Here is a 21,766-nt window from a genome sequence, read left to right on the forward strand (position 1 = left end):
CTGGTCTGTTCTTCATGTCAACGGAAAGCATCCCTTTCATTACACTCCCGTGCAAGATCTTGAAGAAAACGACTACCAAAGACGCATTCAGTTTTTTGCCTCTTGCTACATATGGACGTGGATAACCGCGATTTCTTGAAAAACATACTGTGGACAGATGAATCCAAGTTTTCAAGGGAGGAAATTACCAACTTTCATAATTTGCATTATAGGGCCCCAAAAGAAGAAAACCCAAAAATGAAGAAAGTCGTGTCCTTTCAAAGGAAATTCTCAGTAAACGTTTGGGCAGGCCTAATTGGTAATACCCTTATTGGTCCACATTATTTACCGGATAATTTGAATGGGGATAATTATCTAGATTTTTTATTAAATGATCTGCCCGAACTCTTGAACGGGGTTCCAAATTTTCTCAATGAAGAACAAATGACGTTTCAACACGATGGGTGCCCAGCGCACTGATTTGAAGTAAAAAATATGTTTTTTTTCAATCAACCTGTAGAGGAAAGGGTTATGGAAACGAAAGGGCACAATAGGTTCAGCTGTTTTAGAACGGTGAAAGAGATAGCGCAACAGATTTAGCAGTGTTAGAAAGAGACATAAGTTTATACCTGCTCAATTAGGTTGCTTTCAAGAAATTGGTTCACGCGTCCTTGATGACAAACTTATTTGTTTTTCGTAAGTTACCTAATTATTTTTGTTATTTTATTTTAGAAAGTTACTTTTGTTTAAATGAAATAATATATTTTTTTCACAAATTTATTGAACATAATATGTAGAGTAAAACAGTTGAAAATGTCACTTTTGGATCTGGCACTTTTTGAACAGTGTATAACAATTTTAAATTATAATAGATTGTAGTCTTCTTCGTCATCTGACGAACTGTCATCACCTCTTGACATTATAATTAAAGGATCGACTGTCTGATCGATGAGGTTGTCAAGATCCCACATTTTGTCCTCTTGCTTAATTACATGCTGGACTGCTTTTCGCCAATTCTCTGGTGTCGCTTCCGTAATGGCTTGATCAAACAGTAGCTTAACATCTTTCATTTTAAAAGTCGTGTTTTGTCTTGCTACAAATCCTTTTACCTGCGCCCATATCAGTTCTATAGGATTTAGTTCGCAATGATATGGCGGTAAGCGCAGTACAGTTATATTATATTTTTCGGCTATATCTTCCACGTTCGGCGTATTTCATGAAACGAGTTTTGTGTAAGTTTGCTATTGCCAGCAGTTCTTTTTTTATCAAATTTGCTTCAAACGCAATACCTTTTGCAGTCAGCCAATCGATAATTTCTTGCTTTCTCCAACTTGAAGTTGGCGTCTTCTCTATTCGCCGTGAATGATAGCTTGCGTTATCCATAACCAGCACCGAATTAGCCGGAAGAAATTTTATCATTTCACCAAAATAGTCCTCGAAAACGTCTGAGTTCATGTCTTCATGGTAATCTCCTGTGCGAGTCGACTCAAAGGTTAGCAGACCTTCTTTTAAAAATCCCTCTTCGCTTCCAATATGTGTGATTATAAGTCTTTTTCCTTTTCCCGAAGGTACTTTAATACCCGTAGACAGGCTTCTATGAAAGCTTGGCGAGCACTGGTTATATTTTTGTCTTGCCACATTTTTTGGACTATATAACCTTCGTTAATCCACGTCTCATCAAGATAAAAAACTTTCTTTTGCTCCCTGCGGTACTGCTTGATACTTCTCAAGTATTGTCGTCTCCAACAAACAATTTCGTCGCTCTCCAGTAAAAGTGCTTTGCGGTTATGCTTTTCCCAGGCAAAATCCATATTTTTTAAAGTTTTCCATAAAAGTTTTCTACTTATCAACGGAATACTGTCATCTCGGCCAAGCTCCATTAAAATTTTGTCTAGGGTGGGTATTTCCTTTTTAAAATAAAAAGAGTGAACTTTTCTTCGAATTATACATTTAGCATTTTCATCAAGGACTTTTGTAGGTCGTCCTGGCTTTTGCTTGGGAGATTCCACTTGACCTGCTACTTTTCTTTCCCGCAACAATTTGAAAATGGTGGACTTTCCAATTCCACTCATTCGAGAACATTTTTCAACAATTTCTTGCACAGTAAAACTAGGGTAATCGTGTTTTATGCAATCATGTACATTTAAAATAATAACTTTTTCACTCAGCGATAGTGGAGAATTTTTAGTACATCTTTTCGTTGGACTGAATACCTCCATTTTTTAAATATTGGGATAATAATATTGTGATTACACTACAGCGTAGCAGTGACTACTAACGTTTAAAATATGATTTAAAAGTATTTATAGTCTGTATATATTACCTGACCCCATTTTTGCATGTTACAAAGCGTTAAAAGATAGGTACCTATACAAAAGGATTAAAAGTATTTATTTAGTATTTAATCTCTTTCAAAATAAAGGCATTTAATCCGTGAAAATTAAATTCATAAATATTATAAGTACCTGCGCCTATGAACTACCACGAAATGTAGCCAAACAGAACGGAATTCCCCAGTTTATTGCTCTATACACTTCTGAAATAGAGTATAGTAGGTATTTATCTCTATATATCTTGTGTACCATAAGTTGTTACAATAAAATTTGCTTGGACTAACTAAAATTGTTTTATTTGATGAAGGAATGGGGTATATAATTTGTAGGTTTCAAGTTTTTATTTCAAAAATAGGGATCTTAATTACTAAAATTATAATGTCATCAGATAAAATTAATCCGATTTTACAGATCAATGTAAGTTCTGTTACATAATATGTCTTATGGGTCATAAAAGTTTTTTGTATATAGAATTTCTAAATATTTCCAAATTTCAGTAATTTTTTTAGTATTCAAAATTTCGAGATCTAGACCTTCTAAATGGGCAAAAGTTAACGTCCGCAATAATTTTTCTAGGTAAGAGTGCACATTTTTAATTTGTAAAATTTGATTTTGTGTTTCTACTAAAAGTCTAATGGTGTTGTTTAATATATTTAATATTTTAACATATTTAACATATTATTATGAAAATGTAAATACCTTAATTATTCTCCTAGTTTTTGTACTATTTTACTAGTACTCTGTAGTTAAAGTTGATTAGTGGGTTTATTTAGGATTCTACTTACGTTTCGTTTATTATTTTTATCTATAGTGTTTAGTTTTTAAGTAATTCATCTTGTTTGAGAGCCCCATTTTGGCCCCAATTTAGGTTATTTAGGTTATATTATTGTAAATCCCTGTAGTTTTAATTTTCTAGAATTTGTATACTTGCTTGTTTTAACTGTCAGTATTCTCCTAAAATTATTGGTCTCTTTCCGGCAAAAACAATGAAGATAATTCTAAACATTTGAAAACTGTTCCATCGGGGTTTAAAAAGGAAGCGCTTCGTGACATTTCATTCAGTTTTAATTATTTTGCCAGTTTTTATCTTGGAAACAATTAAACGACAGTCAAGGCGAGTTAGGTTAGTATTTTTTTACGCTGACAATAAAAGTGTGTTCATATTTAGGTATTAAAATACATCAAATCTCAACGAAAATCGATAGAGAGACTTGTAGCACTATCTTGTTCGCAGCGCCAATTATAGACTCAAACCAGCAGAATGCCTTTTAAAAAAGTTTTATTTAAAAAATAAGCTTAATACTAGTACATTACGTTAGAGCTGTATGATTATAATTAATTTTATAATTTTATGAAAACCTAAAAAAGAATAAAATAAAGTACGCTGATGTCGCTTATGCGCAAAATGGATGCTTAGGTGTGCTATAATAGGGATGGGTTTATGCACATAACTCGTGACGTGTCATCCTCTACGGATTATTTAACTACTTAGTTTTAATGTAGCATTTTAGCGTTAGTTTCAGTTTTAGCTTTATATTTAGGCCCGTATTATATTTGATTCAAATGATGCATTTTTAAATCATATAATGATGATGATGAATGAGCAAATATCAAGAACGTATTAATTCAAGATAATAGACCTTAACGTTCCTATATTGTCTAGCTATAGGTATTTATTAAAATTACAAAAATTATTAAAATATATTTTTAAGATTTTTTAAAGAGATATCTCTCTGCTATCTGGGTGGATCTTCATCCATTTGATGTTTCATAATTATTTAGATTTACGAAATTTGCCTTATTTACTAGTTCACTTATCAGGCCTTTGGAGATGCTATTTTAAACACTGAGGATGCGCAAGTTAGAACAAATTGTTTTTCTCAGTACGCTCTAAGAATATGTAACAGTTTTTTTTTTAATATGACATCTCCAAGATCTTCAAAAGTTTTAAATATTTTTTCATTTAGTTCTTGTAATAATAGCATTCCGTCGATAAAATAAGACTCAAAATCTTCTGGTTTCTCAGAAAGAATATAAATCTCAGCCCTTGATTCTAGAATATTTGCTAGTTTGCTTTTTACAGTTTTTCGCATTGAGCCATCTTCATTGAAAATTGATAGAAAAATGGGCGTTAACTCGTAGCTTAGAATTTCGTCAAAGTTTGATTCGTGAAATTGGGCAGCACTTATTACTACAGCATTATTACTACATTATATTTCTATTCTGCGAAACATAAACTCAGGATTTGTAATTTTTTGTTTGTCACTTTTTTGGGATCCAATATTGTCAAAGGAGAATTACTTTATTTGACTTCGAAGTACGGTCTTCCAGAAACTAGTCTTCTTATTATGAAGAGTCTATCTTGTATAAATTGTTTGTTATTATTTAAAGCGTGGTCTTTAAAATTTGAAAGCGATTGTTTAACGGCTTCTGAAGCTATTTTACCAGTAGCAATATGAACCAAATCTTTAGAAGTGTTGTAAGTATCAAAAGGGTTTATCCATGTCGTTTCGATTAGTGTTAGCATTTTATTTATATCTTCTTCTTCTCTCTTTATCTCTGATGTGATTTATTTTACTGTTATTTAAAATGAGACTTTGCATTTTGCTGGAATATTCGCCCAACAGATGTCTTGTCATTAGCCACCGTACTAAAGTTTTTTCATTTCTTGTAAAACCAATAACACCTCCGGAACTTTTACAGTCTCTGTTTATGGTTTGTTCTAAAGCCATGTCTGATGCAACGCAATTAAACTTCTTTGATTCTGATCTTCTGACAACAAAATGTCCCTTTTTAAGATATTCATAAGTTTTAGGGTGGTGGTGTTTTAAATTTTCCATATCAAGTACATAAATTGGGGTATATTTTGTATAGTTGTTACGTCCTCCAGCTCGAAGAAAAGGAAGTGTATCTTTAACTGCTTTTAAATGCAATTAAAAATCAGCATTTCTCTTGGATCTTAGCAACAATAGAAGTACAGTTACAGCTTCAAGAAATAAATACCAGTACTTAAATGTAGGTGAATTGTGATATCCGTATTCTAGAAATTCAGACATATATTTTTTTAATTCACTTGATTTAAGCTCAATTATTTCTTCTAAGGTATCTTTATGTGCCTTGGATGAGGATTCATTCATGCATAAGTCCTCCAAATGATTAGATAATTGGTTCAACTCATCAGAAAAAATAGATATTTCCCTATGTTCAAACCATGAAACCATTGATTTAAATAATAATCTGTTCAAAGTGTCTGATACAAGAACTATTCTGCATATTCCTCAGTATAAATGTTTTCCTTGCAACATTTGTCTACTAGAGGTCTCTGCATATACTCCGGATTCAACTAAAATATTTATCAAACCACCATCGCCAAAAATATTCCCAATACTTACAATAAACGCCATCATTAAATGCATGCCACCTAACTGCATAGTTACTTTAGAAGGCAAATTCGATGAATTGTTCCATAAAATTTCTTGAGCCTTGCTATATATTGCTAAGTCAGCCGTAACGACTATATGGTTTTGTCCTAAGCTATCTGCAATTTTCGTTAGTTGCAAAAGTGCGGTGTAAATTGTATCATACGATGAGGGTGGAGCATTAATAAAAGGGTAATAAAAAACATTTGAAACTGGTTGCTTATTTTTAGGTATAATATCGTTAAATTGGTTCCATTCAAGAAAAGTGTTTGGTTTTTTTTTAAACCGGAGTATTTTCCATATTGTGTCTGAGGTGAAGTCAAACTCTTTCTCATTATATATGCATTGTTTAATAGTATTTTCATTATATTTAGGTGGTTCAGGGCGTTGCGGTGGTTTCTTATAAGGATAAAGTTACATCAGAAAATCCACACTGGAGTATGGAACGTTATACACGATTTCCCAAGAAGTTAAACGTATGGGCAGGAATTGTGGGTCTTTATTTTATTGAGGACGCACTCTGAAAAATATTTAGAGTTGCTTCAAAATCAGATAGTACTTACCTAATTTAGTTGCACTTTATCCAAATGGTCAAAACTCATTTAGACCGGTAAATTCGATATGGTTCCAACAGAATGGTGCCCCCCACACTATTCGCAAACAGTACTAGATTTCCTTACCAACATTTTCCGAAATAGATGGATTGGAAGGGGTAGTTTTATTGAATGGCCAGCAAGGTCGCCAGATTTAACCCCATTGGATTTTTATCTATAGGGTTATATAAAATAATCTAAAAGTAACTATATAAAAAAATCTAAAGTTTATTTTGATAAACCTGAAAGTTTAGAAGAATTCAAAAATAGAATTAGAGCCGAAATACAACAAATCCGACCTCAAACAATAAGTAAAGTAGTACAAGAATTTGAAAATCAACTTGGTTACTGTCAGGAAGTTAATGGTCAACAACTTGAACATTTATTTTAATTTTTTTGCTCTGTTTTTTTTTATATACTGTTCCAAAAATTCATGATTATTTATAAAAAAATTAATCGCAAATTTCTTAATAAATATTGAAGTTAGGCATTGGACATGGTATACAAAATATACTTGACATTTTATACAGAATAAAAAAATTTAATTGGGTGTTTCTTTTAAAAAAAAATTAAGTTGACAGTCGTAGCTAATTTTTGGTCCGCCCTCTATACATGCCTTCATCATTAAAAAAATCGTTGTTCCAACTTGCGCGTCCTTACTGTATATATCTTTGCATTGACAAATTATTAGTGCAGGGGACAATTTTATTCAATGGTCTTATGGCGGCCTACTTTTGTAACATTTGTATCATCCTATGAACAGATGTTCGATGGACCTTTACATTTCCAAAGAAAGGAAACGTTTGGATCTACATACAACACATTTGTGCTGTCTGGAGATGGGTATTAAAAATATCAATCATATTTGCAATACAAATGCAGTAATAATTAAGCAAAATTAAAATAAACGTAAATCATTTTAAAATAATATTATTTCAGTATTCTTGTGAACTGTTACGATGGTAAAAACTTGTGCCGTTTATACCGCACCATGGGAAAAACGCGATTTAAGCCGATCTTTTTACAAGTAAATACCGATATTGTCGTAACATCATATTAAGAAACAACCGTCGCCATAAACGTAGAATAATAAAAGCTTATAAGGATATCTATAATAATTATAAAATATTCAATTTCCATAAAAATGCTTTTTATTAGATAAGTACCTTTACTCTAATGAAGTACCGTCAAATGGGGTTAAGTGAATCAAAATAAGTGGTTTTTTTCGTTTTTCTGCCAAAGTATTAAATTAAAAAATATGTAAAAAATATTGTAGATTCTGGTAAACGTCTTAAAAGATTTTGTTAAAACTTGTAAGCATTTAAGCATGGGAAGTCCTCCATTTTTTTTGATAAAGTCTGATTCACTTTACCCTCCGGTTTGGGGTAAAGTGAATCATGTATTAGAAGTGCTGTAAAATTCACTTTAAACATAATGTGGGTAAAATGAATCAACAAAAAATAAAAAAAGAAGATTTAAACGGAAAAAAAACAAATTCTTTATTCTAAAGGTAACAAAAGTAAGATTAAGTAACAAAGTCTTATTCTATAACACATTCTATCACAGAATATTAAGGCTTTATAAAAACAACAAACTTAGGAACTTTTCTTTAAACAAAAATGGCACTCTTGGTAAAAAAAACTTAAGTCTACATACAAAACATAGGAAAATTAACAAAAAAGAAATTACTCCAACTTTTTAAATTCGTCGTTGTCTAAGTTAAAAACAAATTTACCCCTCTTGAAAGACTTTTGACGCAGTTTTCTAATAATTTGGTCTTGGCTTATTAGGCAAAGGTCCTGTATTTCTGGATAAACAAAATACCCCTTTTCCGAGTTTCCCTTTTTTCTCATGGCATTTATAGTAAATTCTTTTTTCTTTGAACAATTCTCGATTTTGCCAACAAACAATCGATCTCGTTTCTCGGTTGGAAACTTTGCAATAATAAACTCCCCAATCCTTGGCTCCATGGATAAGTCTGTGTCGATCATGTAAGTATCATCATTCGATGTCGACGGATTTGGATCAAACTCGTCAAAGTTTTCAACAATATTTTCGAAATCACTTAGGGAAAATTCTTTATCTAACTCTCGATCTAACTCATCATCCGATATTTCCAGGGCTCTTCTTTCGTTTTTTTTCATGTTTTTTTTAGATGATTTTTTTGTGGGTGTTTTATCTATTATCGTTGATAATAAACTTTGACTTGACACACTTTTGCCAGCCTCGATAATAATTTTTTTTCCTCTCTTTGTTGATTGATTCGGGGTAGTTTTTAAATTTTTTAGGTGACTGATTATTGTGTTACTCCAGGCCTGATCATTATTCTCACCATTTTCATCGATGTGTAAATTTCGTGGAATTTTATTTAAAACTTTGTTGGGATCGAGCGGAAAAATTCCACATGCCTTAAAACCAGCAATGGAATTTTCTTTCGACTTTATGCCAACCTTTTCCACACTCTGTCTCAGCAGCCTTGGAAACTCCGTTTTAGGAATGACTCCACGGTGTTTTAGTTTCCATTGTTCCAAGGTGGATCTCCATGCAGCTTTTAAAGGCCTAAAATACGCGACATCGAGCGGTTGAAGCAAATGAGTTGAATTGGGAGGGAGTAAGACAAAATCAATTTCATTATTCTCACATTGCTGTACGACATTAGTGGTAATGTGGCAATTTAAGTTATCGCCTATTAAAACTTTACGCTCAGCAAGCTTTCGAAAATAAGGCATGACAATTGTCTTAAACCAGTCCTCAAATATATCAGATTCAAACCATCCACTCATGCTTCTGTTATATCTTGCTCCTTCAATTCCTCCCTCTGTCCAACCATCATAGGAATGTTTTGCCTTGTATACCATATATGGAGGCAGTAATGTTCCATCAGCGGCTATTGCAAGCATCACAGTTGTGCTGGTCTTTGAGGAGTCTATTAACCTATGGGCATGCTTTGCACCTCTTTTTGTAATTACTTTAGCCGACCCGGGATCATCCACAAAATTGGTCTCGTCGTAATTGATAATATTTTGAGCAGGGACGTCTTTCAACGTGACCTGCAAGTTTTCAAAATATTTTTGAATAACCTCGCGGGTTAATGCACCTCTAACGCGTTTTGTATTTTCAGCCAACTTAACGGTAAGGTCTTTATTTCTGCTCATAAAACTTTTGAACCAGTCCATCCCTGGCATATTTTCTTTAAATCTGGAATCCCTTATTCCTAGTTCCTTAGTTCCTTATTTAGATATTGTTGCACAATTGCTCTAACATTTGTACTTTTTAATGGGAATCCCCAGTCGGCGCAAATTTTGATTGTCTCCTTTAGTCTTAGCTCTTGCTCACCACTTAGTACAGGCTGTCGACCATATTTTAAAGAATGTTTGCCATGATATCTTCTTTGAATGGTACTGAAAGGTACACCAAATCTTTCAGATGCTTGTCTCATGGACATATCACCTCGTCTAACCGCTGCCACTGCTTGACGAACATATTCTTGATCGTAGTTACATTTTCCCTGCGGCCCCAATTTTTTTTTGTAAATTCTCGGCATGCTAAAAAGACCAAAACTAATAAAAAAATATTTCTTATATAAAAAATTATTTAAAAAAAAAAGTTCTAAAAAATTTAATCATAAATTTACAGCGACACTTAAATGATTCATTTTACCCATTAAAGTTACCATCTTAGAAAAAAAAATGCTAAAATTCAACAAAAAATAAAATTTACCAAAAATTAAGCACAAATTTGTTTATTAATGTCTAATAAACACATTAATTACATTCAAGTAAATAAATATCAATATTGATCACTTCCGCAACCAATCGTTTCCAAAGTTTTGTAAAATACAAAAAAATCGTTTAACCGGAACATGTCGTTATGGTACTCACGTGTATTTTTTTGAGCAGCGAAACACACCCTACCACATACAAAGACATACTAACGAGGTCATCTCGATGCAATAATGTCACTATATGGGGCAGGTCTGCGACGGGATCGACTTTTTTGCGGAAATACCCGATTAATTCATTTTACCCACTATGATTCACTTAACCCCGTTTGACGGTATATTAAAAAACGCATAAAGAGTTTAGAAACAGTAACATTGTTTATAATTTAAAGTATAATCTATTAATAATAAATATTTATCATGTAAATATTTTTTGACAACGTCACTGGTAAAGATTACTTTTATCGGTAGAATCAACAATGCGATCGAGCGGCGTTGCGATGTTGTTGCCTTTTTCTTTAATATACGGTATCTACAGTCATTTAGCTTTGAATGTTAATTTCTTTATAGAGTATCTTATCATGTTTTTAAAAAAAAAAGGTTCATATTTTATTAAAGAGGAATAGTATTGTTTTGCGCCTGTCAAAATAAGTAAAACTGTAAAATTTTTTGGCATCATTGCATCAGAGATGTTGCAAGCAAACAAACTACCCATAGTTCCACGGTAAAGCTAATTCTAGCCTTTCAATGTTCTAAGAATATTACTTTTCTAGTACCCTGTAAATACATTTCCCATCAGATCTTTGGGAATGCGTCTTGTATCCTATCGTTGAACGCACGCAAATATGATTTAGACAGACAAAAAATGCCACGTAGTTTTCTAAACTATTCGAAAAACTTATTTAAAAAGAAAATCTTAAGGACAACAGTGATACGTCTAACAAATAAGTTACTTCTACGTGATTCTAGTCACATTTATACTTTTACAAAGCTTACAGAGCAGAAAGGAAATATGAAAGTCTATATATTTCAACTGGAAATTTCCAGTTGAAATATATAAACTTTGGAAATATGATTAAATAAAGCGACTAGAGCTAGCTAAGCGTCTGGAAATAACAATATATAGAGTTATAAGAAGATATATAACTCCTCCCCTACAAACTGAAAGCATATCCTTAAGAGGGTATGTTTTCACAATATTAAATTCCTAAATTACATAGATTGATTCAATAATTATTAGTTTAATAGGAATTCAATGAATATTCTAAAATAATTAAATACCTGTATACCATAATATAACAACAAAAAAATAAACATATCAATATTAAGTAGTAGTTCACTAGATTCAGAGTTGCCACATTTTTTGATCTGTCAATACAAAAAATATTCAGTGTTCTTCAGACGTGCTTCATAGCTTTAAGCTTTAGTAGTTACAAGGTGTATAAAACTGTTGTCAAGAGCAACAATATTTTCAGGAAATAGTAATTTAAATATATTCGGCTCGTTTTACCCTAACACATAACGGATTATCTCGGGGTATAAGTGGACCGGTTAAACAATGAATTCCTTATCGCCGTATTATTCACTATTTATATTGAGTACCGGTTTAGACGACTCTAACCAGCGGTTTAAAAACATTTTTGGTTTTTAATGTAATATTGGCTATTATTTTAAAGGGTACTAATTTTTTTTTAAAGGAAATTCTTTTTTATACATCAATAATTTGTTTTAATATTATTATTTATTAGTGTAACCTAATATTTATTATGATTTAATAAGATAAAAAAGAGGTACAATTGGGTTAAAAATGAATTATAAATTCTGGGAAATGTACAAAACCCAAATATAGTGCCGAAAAAATAGGTTAAGAGGATTATGTACGTGAAAGTGATAATTTGCCTTATCGGTTTATATCTTCGGGTGAACGTCGTTTAGTTTTAAAAGTACAAAATTATTTTAAACAAGAAAAAAATGGAGCCATTGACATCTGTTTTGGCAGTAAAGAAGCGGACATGTGATGCATGCCTGATCTCAAGAAGCACTTTACATAAGATTTGCAATATGGACGAAGAAGAATTCAACAAACCAAATAAAAGAATCCGTCGGCATCCAAAAAGTCTGGACCTACCCCAAACAATTAAGGGCAAAATTTGATCCATTATTTATAACTATGTATCAAAGTAAACAACACGTGACAATGGCTGCCGTACTACAATTGATAAAGGACTTTGCGACATTAGTTTAACTAGTTTGGCAAAAGTTCTAAAGAATTTGAGATTTCGTTACAAAAAGTCGATTAATCGGACAGTAATGTGGTAGCTTTCACATGTACTAACAAAAAGACTGAATTTTCTGAGAAAATATCTAAAAAATAAAAACTCGGAAGATCCCAAACAATTTGTGTTTTTAGACAAAATGTGGATTTTTGTCAAGGGAAACTCATCAAAATCATCATGGCAAGATACATTGTGCTACATGCAGGAAATGGCTTGAAATGCTTGGACAACGCCTCATACCATGCCAGAGTGGAAGGGAAATTTCCAATTAGCAGTTGGAAAAAAGAGGAAACAAAAACGTGGCTAGAGCAAAAAAATATTGCTCATCACGATATATTTTTAAAGGCTGATTTGCTGCAGAGATGTAAAACGTACAGGTATAATAAGAAGACGGCATGAAGTCCTGCGTTTAACGCCTTATTACTGCCAATATAATCCAATTGAGTTGATTTGGGGCATAGCAAAAAATTATTATAAGCACGCTTCCAAAACAACCGATGAAGCCAGTGTCCTTAATTTATGGAAAGAATCCTTACATATAAAGGAAGAAACATGGAGAAATTGTATAAATCACCCAGAAAAAATTATAGCTGAAAACTATCAAACCGAGCAAAAACGACTTTAGTTAGAGAGACTTTCGTTAATGTTACAATTTTTTAATGTTTTTTTGCTGTTTATGTTGCTCTGTTTATATTTTTTAACATTTTTTTTAAATATAATAAGTCTTTTTAGCCTATTTAGGTCTTTTTTTATTATTTTAGTAAGAAATAAATATTACTTACACTCATAGAAATTAATACTAATACCCATCAAATTAAAAAAAAATCTTATAAAAATGTAAATTAAAAAATTATTTGAGAGCCACTGGTTTTTTAACCGGAGAACTTTTATTACTTATGTGTTAAGATCAAGCGTGCCGACTATACTGAAGGTTTTTACAATATAAGGAAGTTTTAAATTTCTCTACTTTTGTCCGTGATAGTGTAAGAGTTTGTGTGTATTATTTTTTGTCGCGTGACAAAAACTAGTTTTATAAAGAAACCTCTCAGCTACAAACTTTGTTTAAATTATTGTAATAAGGGGAAGAAAGAAAGAAGATGCTTACTTCCGCATTCGTCATTATTGAAAAATCTATGGAATAAGCACGGCTAAAAAAACAAATATCTGATATAGGTTATGCACGTATTCGGAAACCTCTCAAAATTTTTAGCGACTTTTCTGGCCCTTTGAAAGCATTTTCAGCATTTTATTTGTGAAATTAAAATGAGAGTTCCATGTTACATCAATCTTCTACGGAGAGTTAAATTAATTAAAAAGTTTTTTGTTGTGTTTACTTTGATAAACGCGAAAACTGATTAGTTTTTCGGGGCTAAAAAACAATTGGATGTAAAATAAATAAATCCGAAAATGTCAAAGTTTCTAGAAACCATCCATAGAACTTTCCATACTATTTTCAGGCCATTTTCACTCGTCTCTCAAGCCAATTAAAGCGCATTTCCTAATAAATAAAACCAAACTTTTTCAACTGAGAACTCTCCTCCATGCCCTCAGAAAGTCCGTGTCTGAAAATAATCCTGTTCACGTCGCGTAACTCCACATAAATCATCCCCCCAGAAGATCCAAAATTGAGCAATTTACGCTGACACAGCAGCGATATTGGCACAAATGGCTTGACATATTAGCCTAACATCACTTCTCGAAAATAAACGGATTTCTTATACGGGTTGGGCCGTTAATACCCCTATATTTTACTCTATGGGTTAAATCTTACCTGCTGGGCACACGCAGATTCGTTATTATCGAACGGGGGTAGGGAGGAGCAGAGCGTTTTGCCCATCAAGGAGTATGCGATCGTCATTATGCAACCTGAAATTTAAGAAAAAACGATTTAGAAAGATACAAATAATTGAATACTTGTGGTATTCTTACAAATTATATGATACTGTATATCGCAACCTATTTATGATTATATTTTCTTTTATGTTTCCATACCACATACCGCACGTGTAGCTTTTAATATTTTTTACTAGTAAAATGACCCTTTAACATGGCGATACTACCAGTGCCACAATAGGGTCAATTGGGGTAATTGTGGACGATTTTTAGTACTTATTATTACACAATATTTTAATATGTATTTTAGATACCACCTAGCTTAGTATGTATCATGCAATATTTACTGGCAGTTTTCTGTAATTACAAAAGATTTTTAGGCTTAAAAAATATATTCCACATAGTTGCCGTTTAAATTTCCTATTTCATATTTGTTCAATTGATTACTATATAGGTAAAATTATTGGGGCAATTGTAAACTAACATATATGGTTACTTCTTAGTGAGATATAATTTTCATATAAGTCATGTTTATATTTATTCCAATAAATTGTAAAGTTATAGGGAAAGCTTAAAGTTATAGCTCTTCGAAATTACGTACATAAAAAAAGAACTAACATTCAATAAAATATGTCTTAAGTTTAATTCTGAAAATTTGTTCGAATTTATGTTCATTGAGTTTGTGCTTTGCTCAAAAATTCTTAGCATGTATATATTGCGCTCCGTCGAATAACATTACGCAATTTAATCACAAACTAGAAGACTTACTATTTTAACTCCACTATACGAACAAATCATTATCACTGGAGACATAAACATAAATCCCTTACAAAATTCAGTACGCACTTCAAATTTAAAAAACATCTTAGATAACTTCAGTCTCATTCAACTAAATGATAGGTCTACTAGGATTAATAATCACTTTGCAACTCTAATAGATCTAATAATTACAAGCTCGAATCTAGAAGCCATAAATAGTATCTCTGTCGAAATTTCTGAAGAAATAACAGATCATAATTTAACTTACGTAACTATTAACCTGCCCAAACTGATAGCAAAACCTGGATTGACATATCTTAGAAATTATAATGATATTGATCTAAATAAATTTAATCAAGATGCAATAACTATACTGTGGCAACAAATATACAGAACACCAAATATTAATAATAAGATTGAACTGCTTAACACACATATTAACAATTTGATAAATAAACATGCTTCGTTAGAAATAAAACGAATTAAGGAGAGACAGTTCACCTCTTGGATTACTCAAAATATTAGGCTGTTAATGAAATTTCGCGATAAAGTTAGACGAGCCTACAATAAGAACAGAACTCAACCCAAGCAGTATTACCGAGAGTTAAGAAATTATACTAGACATGCAATATAAAGAGAAAAGGCCGCTTATTTTAACGAACTTTCTTTAAAGAAAGGAAAAGAATTTTGGCAAACAGCTAAGAAATTAAAATTAACTAACAAGAATACTAATCATGATGTGCCACCTCATTTTAAAAACCCTTCTGAAATAAATAAACATTTTTTATCAAGTATACATATTGGCGCCACGACATCTGATGAGAAAATAAATTTCTATCTTTCTAATAAATGATAATGAATGATAATACAGGACGAAGTTTTGATTGTACACTTATAAACTTAGATACGATTGAAAGACTCAAGGATGGAATTTCGGGTAGAGATCTTCAAATATGCCTTCCATACATAATAGGTCCTTTAGCAAATATAATAAATACATGTTTATTGCAGGCTGTATTTCCAGATATCTGAAAGAAGGGCATAGTTAGGCTGATTCCAAAAACTGCAGAACTGGCTAGTCTTAACGACCTTAGACCTATCAGCATACTACCGGCTATGTCAAAAGTTATTGAAAAATGATGCTTGCGAAACTGCAGTACTTTAATTTTTCCAAACCCGTAATACACTTTTTTTCAAATTTTTTGCTTAATAGAGCGTATTCTGTGTCAATTGCAACTGAATCCGGGGTAAACAAATCAAAGTACAAGCTAATAACAAAAGGCGTCCCCCAAGGATCAATTCTATCTGCACTTTTATTTTCTATTTAAATAGCAGACATGCATAGCTATCTTTTTTATAGCACACTACATCAATATGCAGACGATTCGCAACTTTATATGTCAATTAACCGTGAAGATCTGACAGACTGTAATCTTAAAATAAATCAAGATTTAACGAGAATATTTAATTATGCCAATGATCATAATGTTAACATCAATGCTACGAAATCCCAGGCAATTCTTATAAGCCAAAGTAAACAAGCAAGAGAGTACCTGAAAAATAATATGTCAATTATCTTAAATAACGAACCCATTCATTTTAAATCGGAAGTGCAAAACCTGGGCATAATTAACTAACTCCACTAACCTACCAGCTTTTTAAAAAGGCGAAACTACAACTAAAAAATCACGGTTTTAAATATATTTGGCATAGGAATGGTAATATTTTAGCTAGAAAAAGTGATAATGATGATTTAATCGTAATTAAAAATGAAAGCTTTCTGGAAGAACTACTTAATTAATCTAATAATTTTCCTTTATTTTCTCTATTAATTTATTTGTTATTTACTCCTTTCACTTTGCAATGGATTCTTTAGGAAAATATCTTAAAATCGGTCATTTGAATGTAAGATCCCTGCTGCCTAGTATCAAGGACGTACAAAATTATTTACTGGCTTTAAACCTAGACATTTTGGCGATTTCGGAGAGCTGGCTAGGAGTAAGTGTATCTGACGAGGAAATTTATATCGATGGCTACCATTTTTATAGAGTTGACAGAGGGATTAGAGGGGGTGGAGTAGGAGCTTATGTAAAAGATAATTTACAGGTTGATAAAATTAATGTAGTAGACTCCAACGCATCATTGGAACAAATGTGGCTTACAATTAAATTTAAAGTAATCACCCTCGGTGTGGGTATTTTTTATAGACCTCCAAAATATAATGTAATTGATGCACTTAATATTTTAGAAAATTCAGTCGGGTTTATAATGCCCTTGTGTGACGAATTGGTACTGTTGGGGGATATTAATATTAATTTATTACGTCATAACAAAATTAGTAACGATTTTGATAATTTTTTGGAATCTTTTAATTTTAAACAAATGGTTATTAATCCAACTAGAATTTCAGCATCTGACCCTAGCTTACTAGATGTTATTATTCTCTCCAATGAAAATTTATTGATAGGGCCGGTATATCACAAGGATTTGCATGATATTTCTGATCATCAATTAATATACTGCTTAATTAATACGGTACCTTCCACCATTCCTAAGTATATTGAATCCCGAAATTTTAAGTATTTTGATTCTGATCGATTTCACACTGATTTGTGCAACTACAACTGGTCAAATATTTTAGACTACGATAACGTTGAGGACAAGCTACAGTTTTTTACTGACTTAATAGTTGCTCTATTTGATATACATGCCCCTAAGCGTAGGTTTAAAGTCACCAAACCCAAATCACCTTGGTTTACAGATGTTCTAAAGTTAATGAAGGCTGAAAGAAATAAAACTTTGTCAAAGTATAAAAAATCTCGTGAGATCAAAGACTGGGAGGTCTATAAAACCTTAAGAAATATGTTTACCCAGGCTGCCGCAGCGAAAAGAAAGCCTATCTAGAATATGTGACAAGCAGCAAAAATGATAAGTTGATGTGGCAATCTATAAATCAATTAAATGTTTACAATAAAACAAAAAATAATTTTAACTTACCATTAAACTTAAATAGCCCAGACAAGATTAATAATTTTTTTATTGAGTCAGTACGCAAAATATGTCCCACTGTCGACCAAGACACAATAAATTACTATAATACAAACCGCGGGACTAATGGCAGGTTTAAGTTAAATCTTGTTACTGAAAAGGATGTTGAAAGTGCTCTATCCCAACTAAGATCGAATGCTGCTGGCGCTGATGGCATAACTCTTTCCATGCTTAGACTATGCTGTCCTCTTGTTATTCCATTTTCGACCAATATATTCAATACATCAATAGAAACGGGTGTTTTTCCATCTCAGTGGAAGACAGCTATTGTTGTTCCTATACCAAAAACTCCAGGTGTAAAACAACTGTCAGATTTGAGGCCAATTAGCCTTTTGAGTGTTTTGTCTAAGGTATATGAGCGGCTTATATATAAGCAAATGCTGCTTTATTTTCACGAAAATCATTTACTTTTTGAGGGCCAGTCTGGTTTTCGTAAGGGATTTAGTACAGCAACGGCCCTGCTCAATATTCTTGATAACATAATTAAGGCATCAGATCGTGGATATACGTCCGCGGTTGTGTTTCTCGACTTTAGCAAGGCATTCGATACTTTGGATCCAAAACTTTTTCGAGCAAAGCTGAAATATTATGGTTTTGAAGAAATAACTTTAGATTTGCTCGGGGACTATTTGGAGGGGAGATGGCAGCGTGTGTCTTTAAATAATAATAAATCTGAAAGTCTTCGCGTGGAGAGGGGTGTGCCACAAGGATCAATACTGGGGCCACTGTTGTTTATTATTTTTACAGCGGACATGTGGAAATCTGTTAGAGGCTGCAACCTAAGTCAGTATGCTGATGACACCCAAATAGGAGCAGAATTCTCAAAAAATAATTTTAAGGCGGCTGAAGACAGACTTAATGAAACGCTAAATAGTATATTAACATATTCAAATAATAACGGTTTAAAGTTAAATCCCAATAAATCCGCAGTAATGTTCTTTGGGCCAAATACCGGGTGGGCTAAATCGAATATAAAAATTTAAATGGGTGGTGTTGATATACCAGTGGTTGCAGAGTACAAGAACTTGGGAGTTTGGTTCGATGAAAAATTAAGATTTAGGGGACATATTTCAAGGGTTAAACAAAAATCCTATTTTTCATTGCGTAATTTATATAAAAGCAGGCACTTTCTCAACTTCGGTATAAAGAAGCAGTTATGTGAGACCCTGGTTTTGTCCCAGTGCAACTACTGCAACTTTGTCTATGGCCCTTGTCTTGATATGAGTATTAAGTACAAGTTACAAAAAATACAAAACTCCTGCATAAGACTTATTTTTAATCTGCGCTTAAAAGATCACGTCAGCCATAGACTAAAGGAGCTTCAGTGGTTAAGTATTGAGGACAGACAGCAGCTTCATTTTGCTTCTTTTCTTCATAGGATGCTCAAAACTGAATCGCCAAACTATCTATTTGCAAAAATTACACCTAGATCAAGCCTTCATAACCGAGATACTAGATATAGAGACTATTATGAAATTCCAAGGCATAAGGGAAGCTTCTTTAAATCTTGCTTTAGCTATACTTCTGTTAATTTATTAAATCATTTGCCTGGAAACATAAAAATGTTTAATCAATCAACTTCGACTTTTAAAAAGAAGTATAAAAGTTACCTTTTTTCTAAATACTAATCACTTTATTTATTTATTTTTTTCTTGATTAATCACTTGTTTTTGTCTTGTGGATTCTGGAGAGAATTTTGCCTTATTTTTTTTTGCTTTTGATTTACTTTTGTCTGGTAGACTAGAGACTATTTTGTGTTATTAGAGACTATTTTTTATTTTGATTTACTTTTTGTTTTGTAGATTTTTTAGGGACAATTTTCAGTTGTATTTTCTATTTATTTAAATATTTAATTTACCTTACTGTATGTTTCGACGTTGTTGTAATTATTGAAATCTTATACTTTGTTTTTGCTATGAATACTCGGCTAGCAACAGCTGTGCTGAATCTCACCGAGTATAAAATAAAGTCGTTTTTTTTTATTTATAATTATTGACGAAACAACAAAGTTTGAAACACACATCAACAATAAATTAAAAGTAGTTTACTATTGCCTAAAAAATGTATATCACCTAAAAAACTGCCTATCCTTAAAAATTAAATACTTCCTTTGTGACACTCTAATCTTATCATTATTTGATTATGGAGATGTGGTATACTCCGACTCTATAACAAGTTTATATAAAAAAAAATCAGAAATTACAAAACACATGCATGAGATTCTCTTTTAACATCCCCAATTGTGATCATATAACTCCACATCTAGATAATAACAAAATTTTAACCATGGAGAATAGAAGAAAGCTTCATATGTACTGCTTTGTCTATAGAATAATCAAGACTGGGAAACCGGAGTATCTGCATGACTGTTTAATGCTACTATCACATACTGCTCATGAAACTAGAAATATTAATCTATATAGAGTTCCTCTTCACCGGACAACAAACTTTTAAAAATCATTTACATATAGGGCGTGTAAGATTTGGAATGACCTTCCAAATACAATTGAAAATTTTACATTAAATAGTTTTAAAAAGCATGTGAAATTAATGCTCCTGCAGGCTCAACTATAGGCTCGCAACTAACTAATATGTAAATGTATGCTGAAACTAAATGTACATACATTTTTGTTTTACTCTTGTCTTTGGTTTTTCTTCTCTCTGTCTTTTTAATAATAAAGGTGCACGCATTCGCTTTTTGACCTAAAATATATACAAGTAAACATTATCAAAAATTGTCTGGACCGTCCATCATCCGTCTCCCGCCATTCGATGTTTCCTCCGTCTCCCTCTAGCCTCAGGCTTATAATTAATTATTATGGAAAAAATATATTATAAATAAAAATATAATAAAATATTAATTACTTTTATTGATTCTTAGCACACACTCGTGCAAATCTGTTGTTATTCTTTCTGTAATAATTTATTTAGTTTGATGATTTTTTTAAAATTAGTTTCCTTATCAATTAACTTTAAGTTGACGGGTTTGTCCCACTCTTGGCTTCTTTTGTCAGTAGCTGAAGAGTAACGGTTGTTGAAAATCGCGGGACAGACCTTTTTGCCGGGAGAAGATGGAATTTAAATTATTAAATATTATATTATCTTTATTTTGTTTCTAGGGATGTATTGACTCTTTATGGCAAATAAATTACATTTGATTTGATTTGAAATGCAAATAAAATGTCGCAATTCTGTCTTCCTTATACTTTTGTTTGTTCTAACTAATTAAATTAGTTATACAAAAAGAAGCTTTATTCTACAATAGTGTACAAAAAAAACTTATAAACTGTTTTTTTCTTAAATAGGAACTTCAGCTCAAACATTTTACAGGATTCTCCTTCTCTTCATTTGAATGCCAGGATCGGAAAAGGTTTTAGTCCAGTCACTTTAATTTCCATTAAATTTAGATCCACAGCTTCAATTAAATACACATATTTAAAAGATACAGTGTTTCTTTTTCCGCCTTTAAATTGCACTAATATAAAATTGCCTGTAGACAAATCAGAATCCTCAACTGGCATAAGTTCTATGTCTGAGTTTTCTGGTTCTTACTAATCTATTTCATCATCAGTATCACCCAGACTTATTTCACTATCAGAACTCTCAGACTGCGCAACTGGTAAACTTTTTTTTTCTTCAACTTTCAAAATTCTTGTAATTTCACTCGATGAAGTACTGGACCTTAAAGCAGGTCTTTAATTGGCCTTTGGCATAAGTAGGTTTGACCCGGCAGATGCAACAACAAGAGATTTGGATTGATTTAAAGTATCAATGGATTTTGCAGTTTTTGAAGCTTGAATCGCAC

At 32.1% G+C, this 21,766-nt stretch overlaps 1 protein-coding gene across 3 annotated transcripts in view; it reads right to left on the bottom strand.

Annotated features, from left to right (window-relative positions):
• The window catches only part of LOC126733612 (orexin receptor type 2-like), a 228,105-nt gene that overhangs the window by 18,016 nt on the left and 188,323 nt on the right, over nucleotides 1-21,766 (bottom strand). For all 3 annotated transcript variants that reach the window (XM_050436977.1, XM_050436979.1, XM_050436978.1), the window contains one exon: nucleotides 14,093-14,187. In XM_050436977.1, coding sequence (XP_050292934.1) covers nucleotides 14,093-14,187 — 95 coding nt within the window. The remainder of the gene's footprint in view (nucleotides 1-14,092; nucleotides 14,188-21,766) is intronic.

This window comes from Anthonomus grandis, chromosome 2, assembly GCF_022605725.1.
Source record: "Anthonomus grandis grandis chromosome 2, icAntGran1.3, whole genome shotgun sequence".
NCBI lineage: Eukaryota > Metazoa > Arthropoda > Insecta > Coleoptera > Curculionidae > Anthonomus > Anthonomus grandis.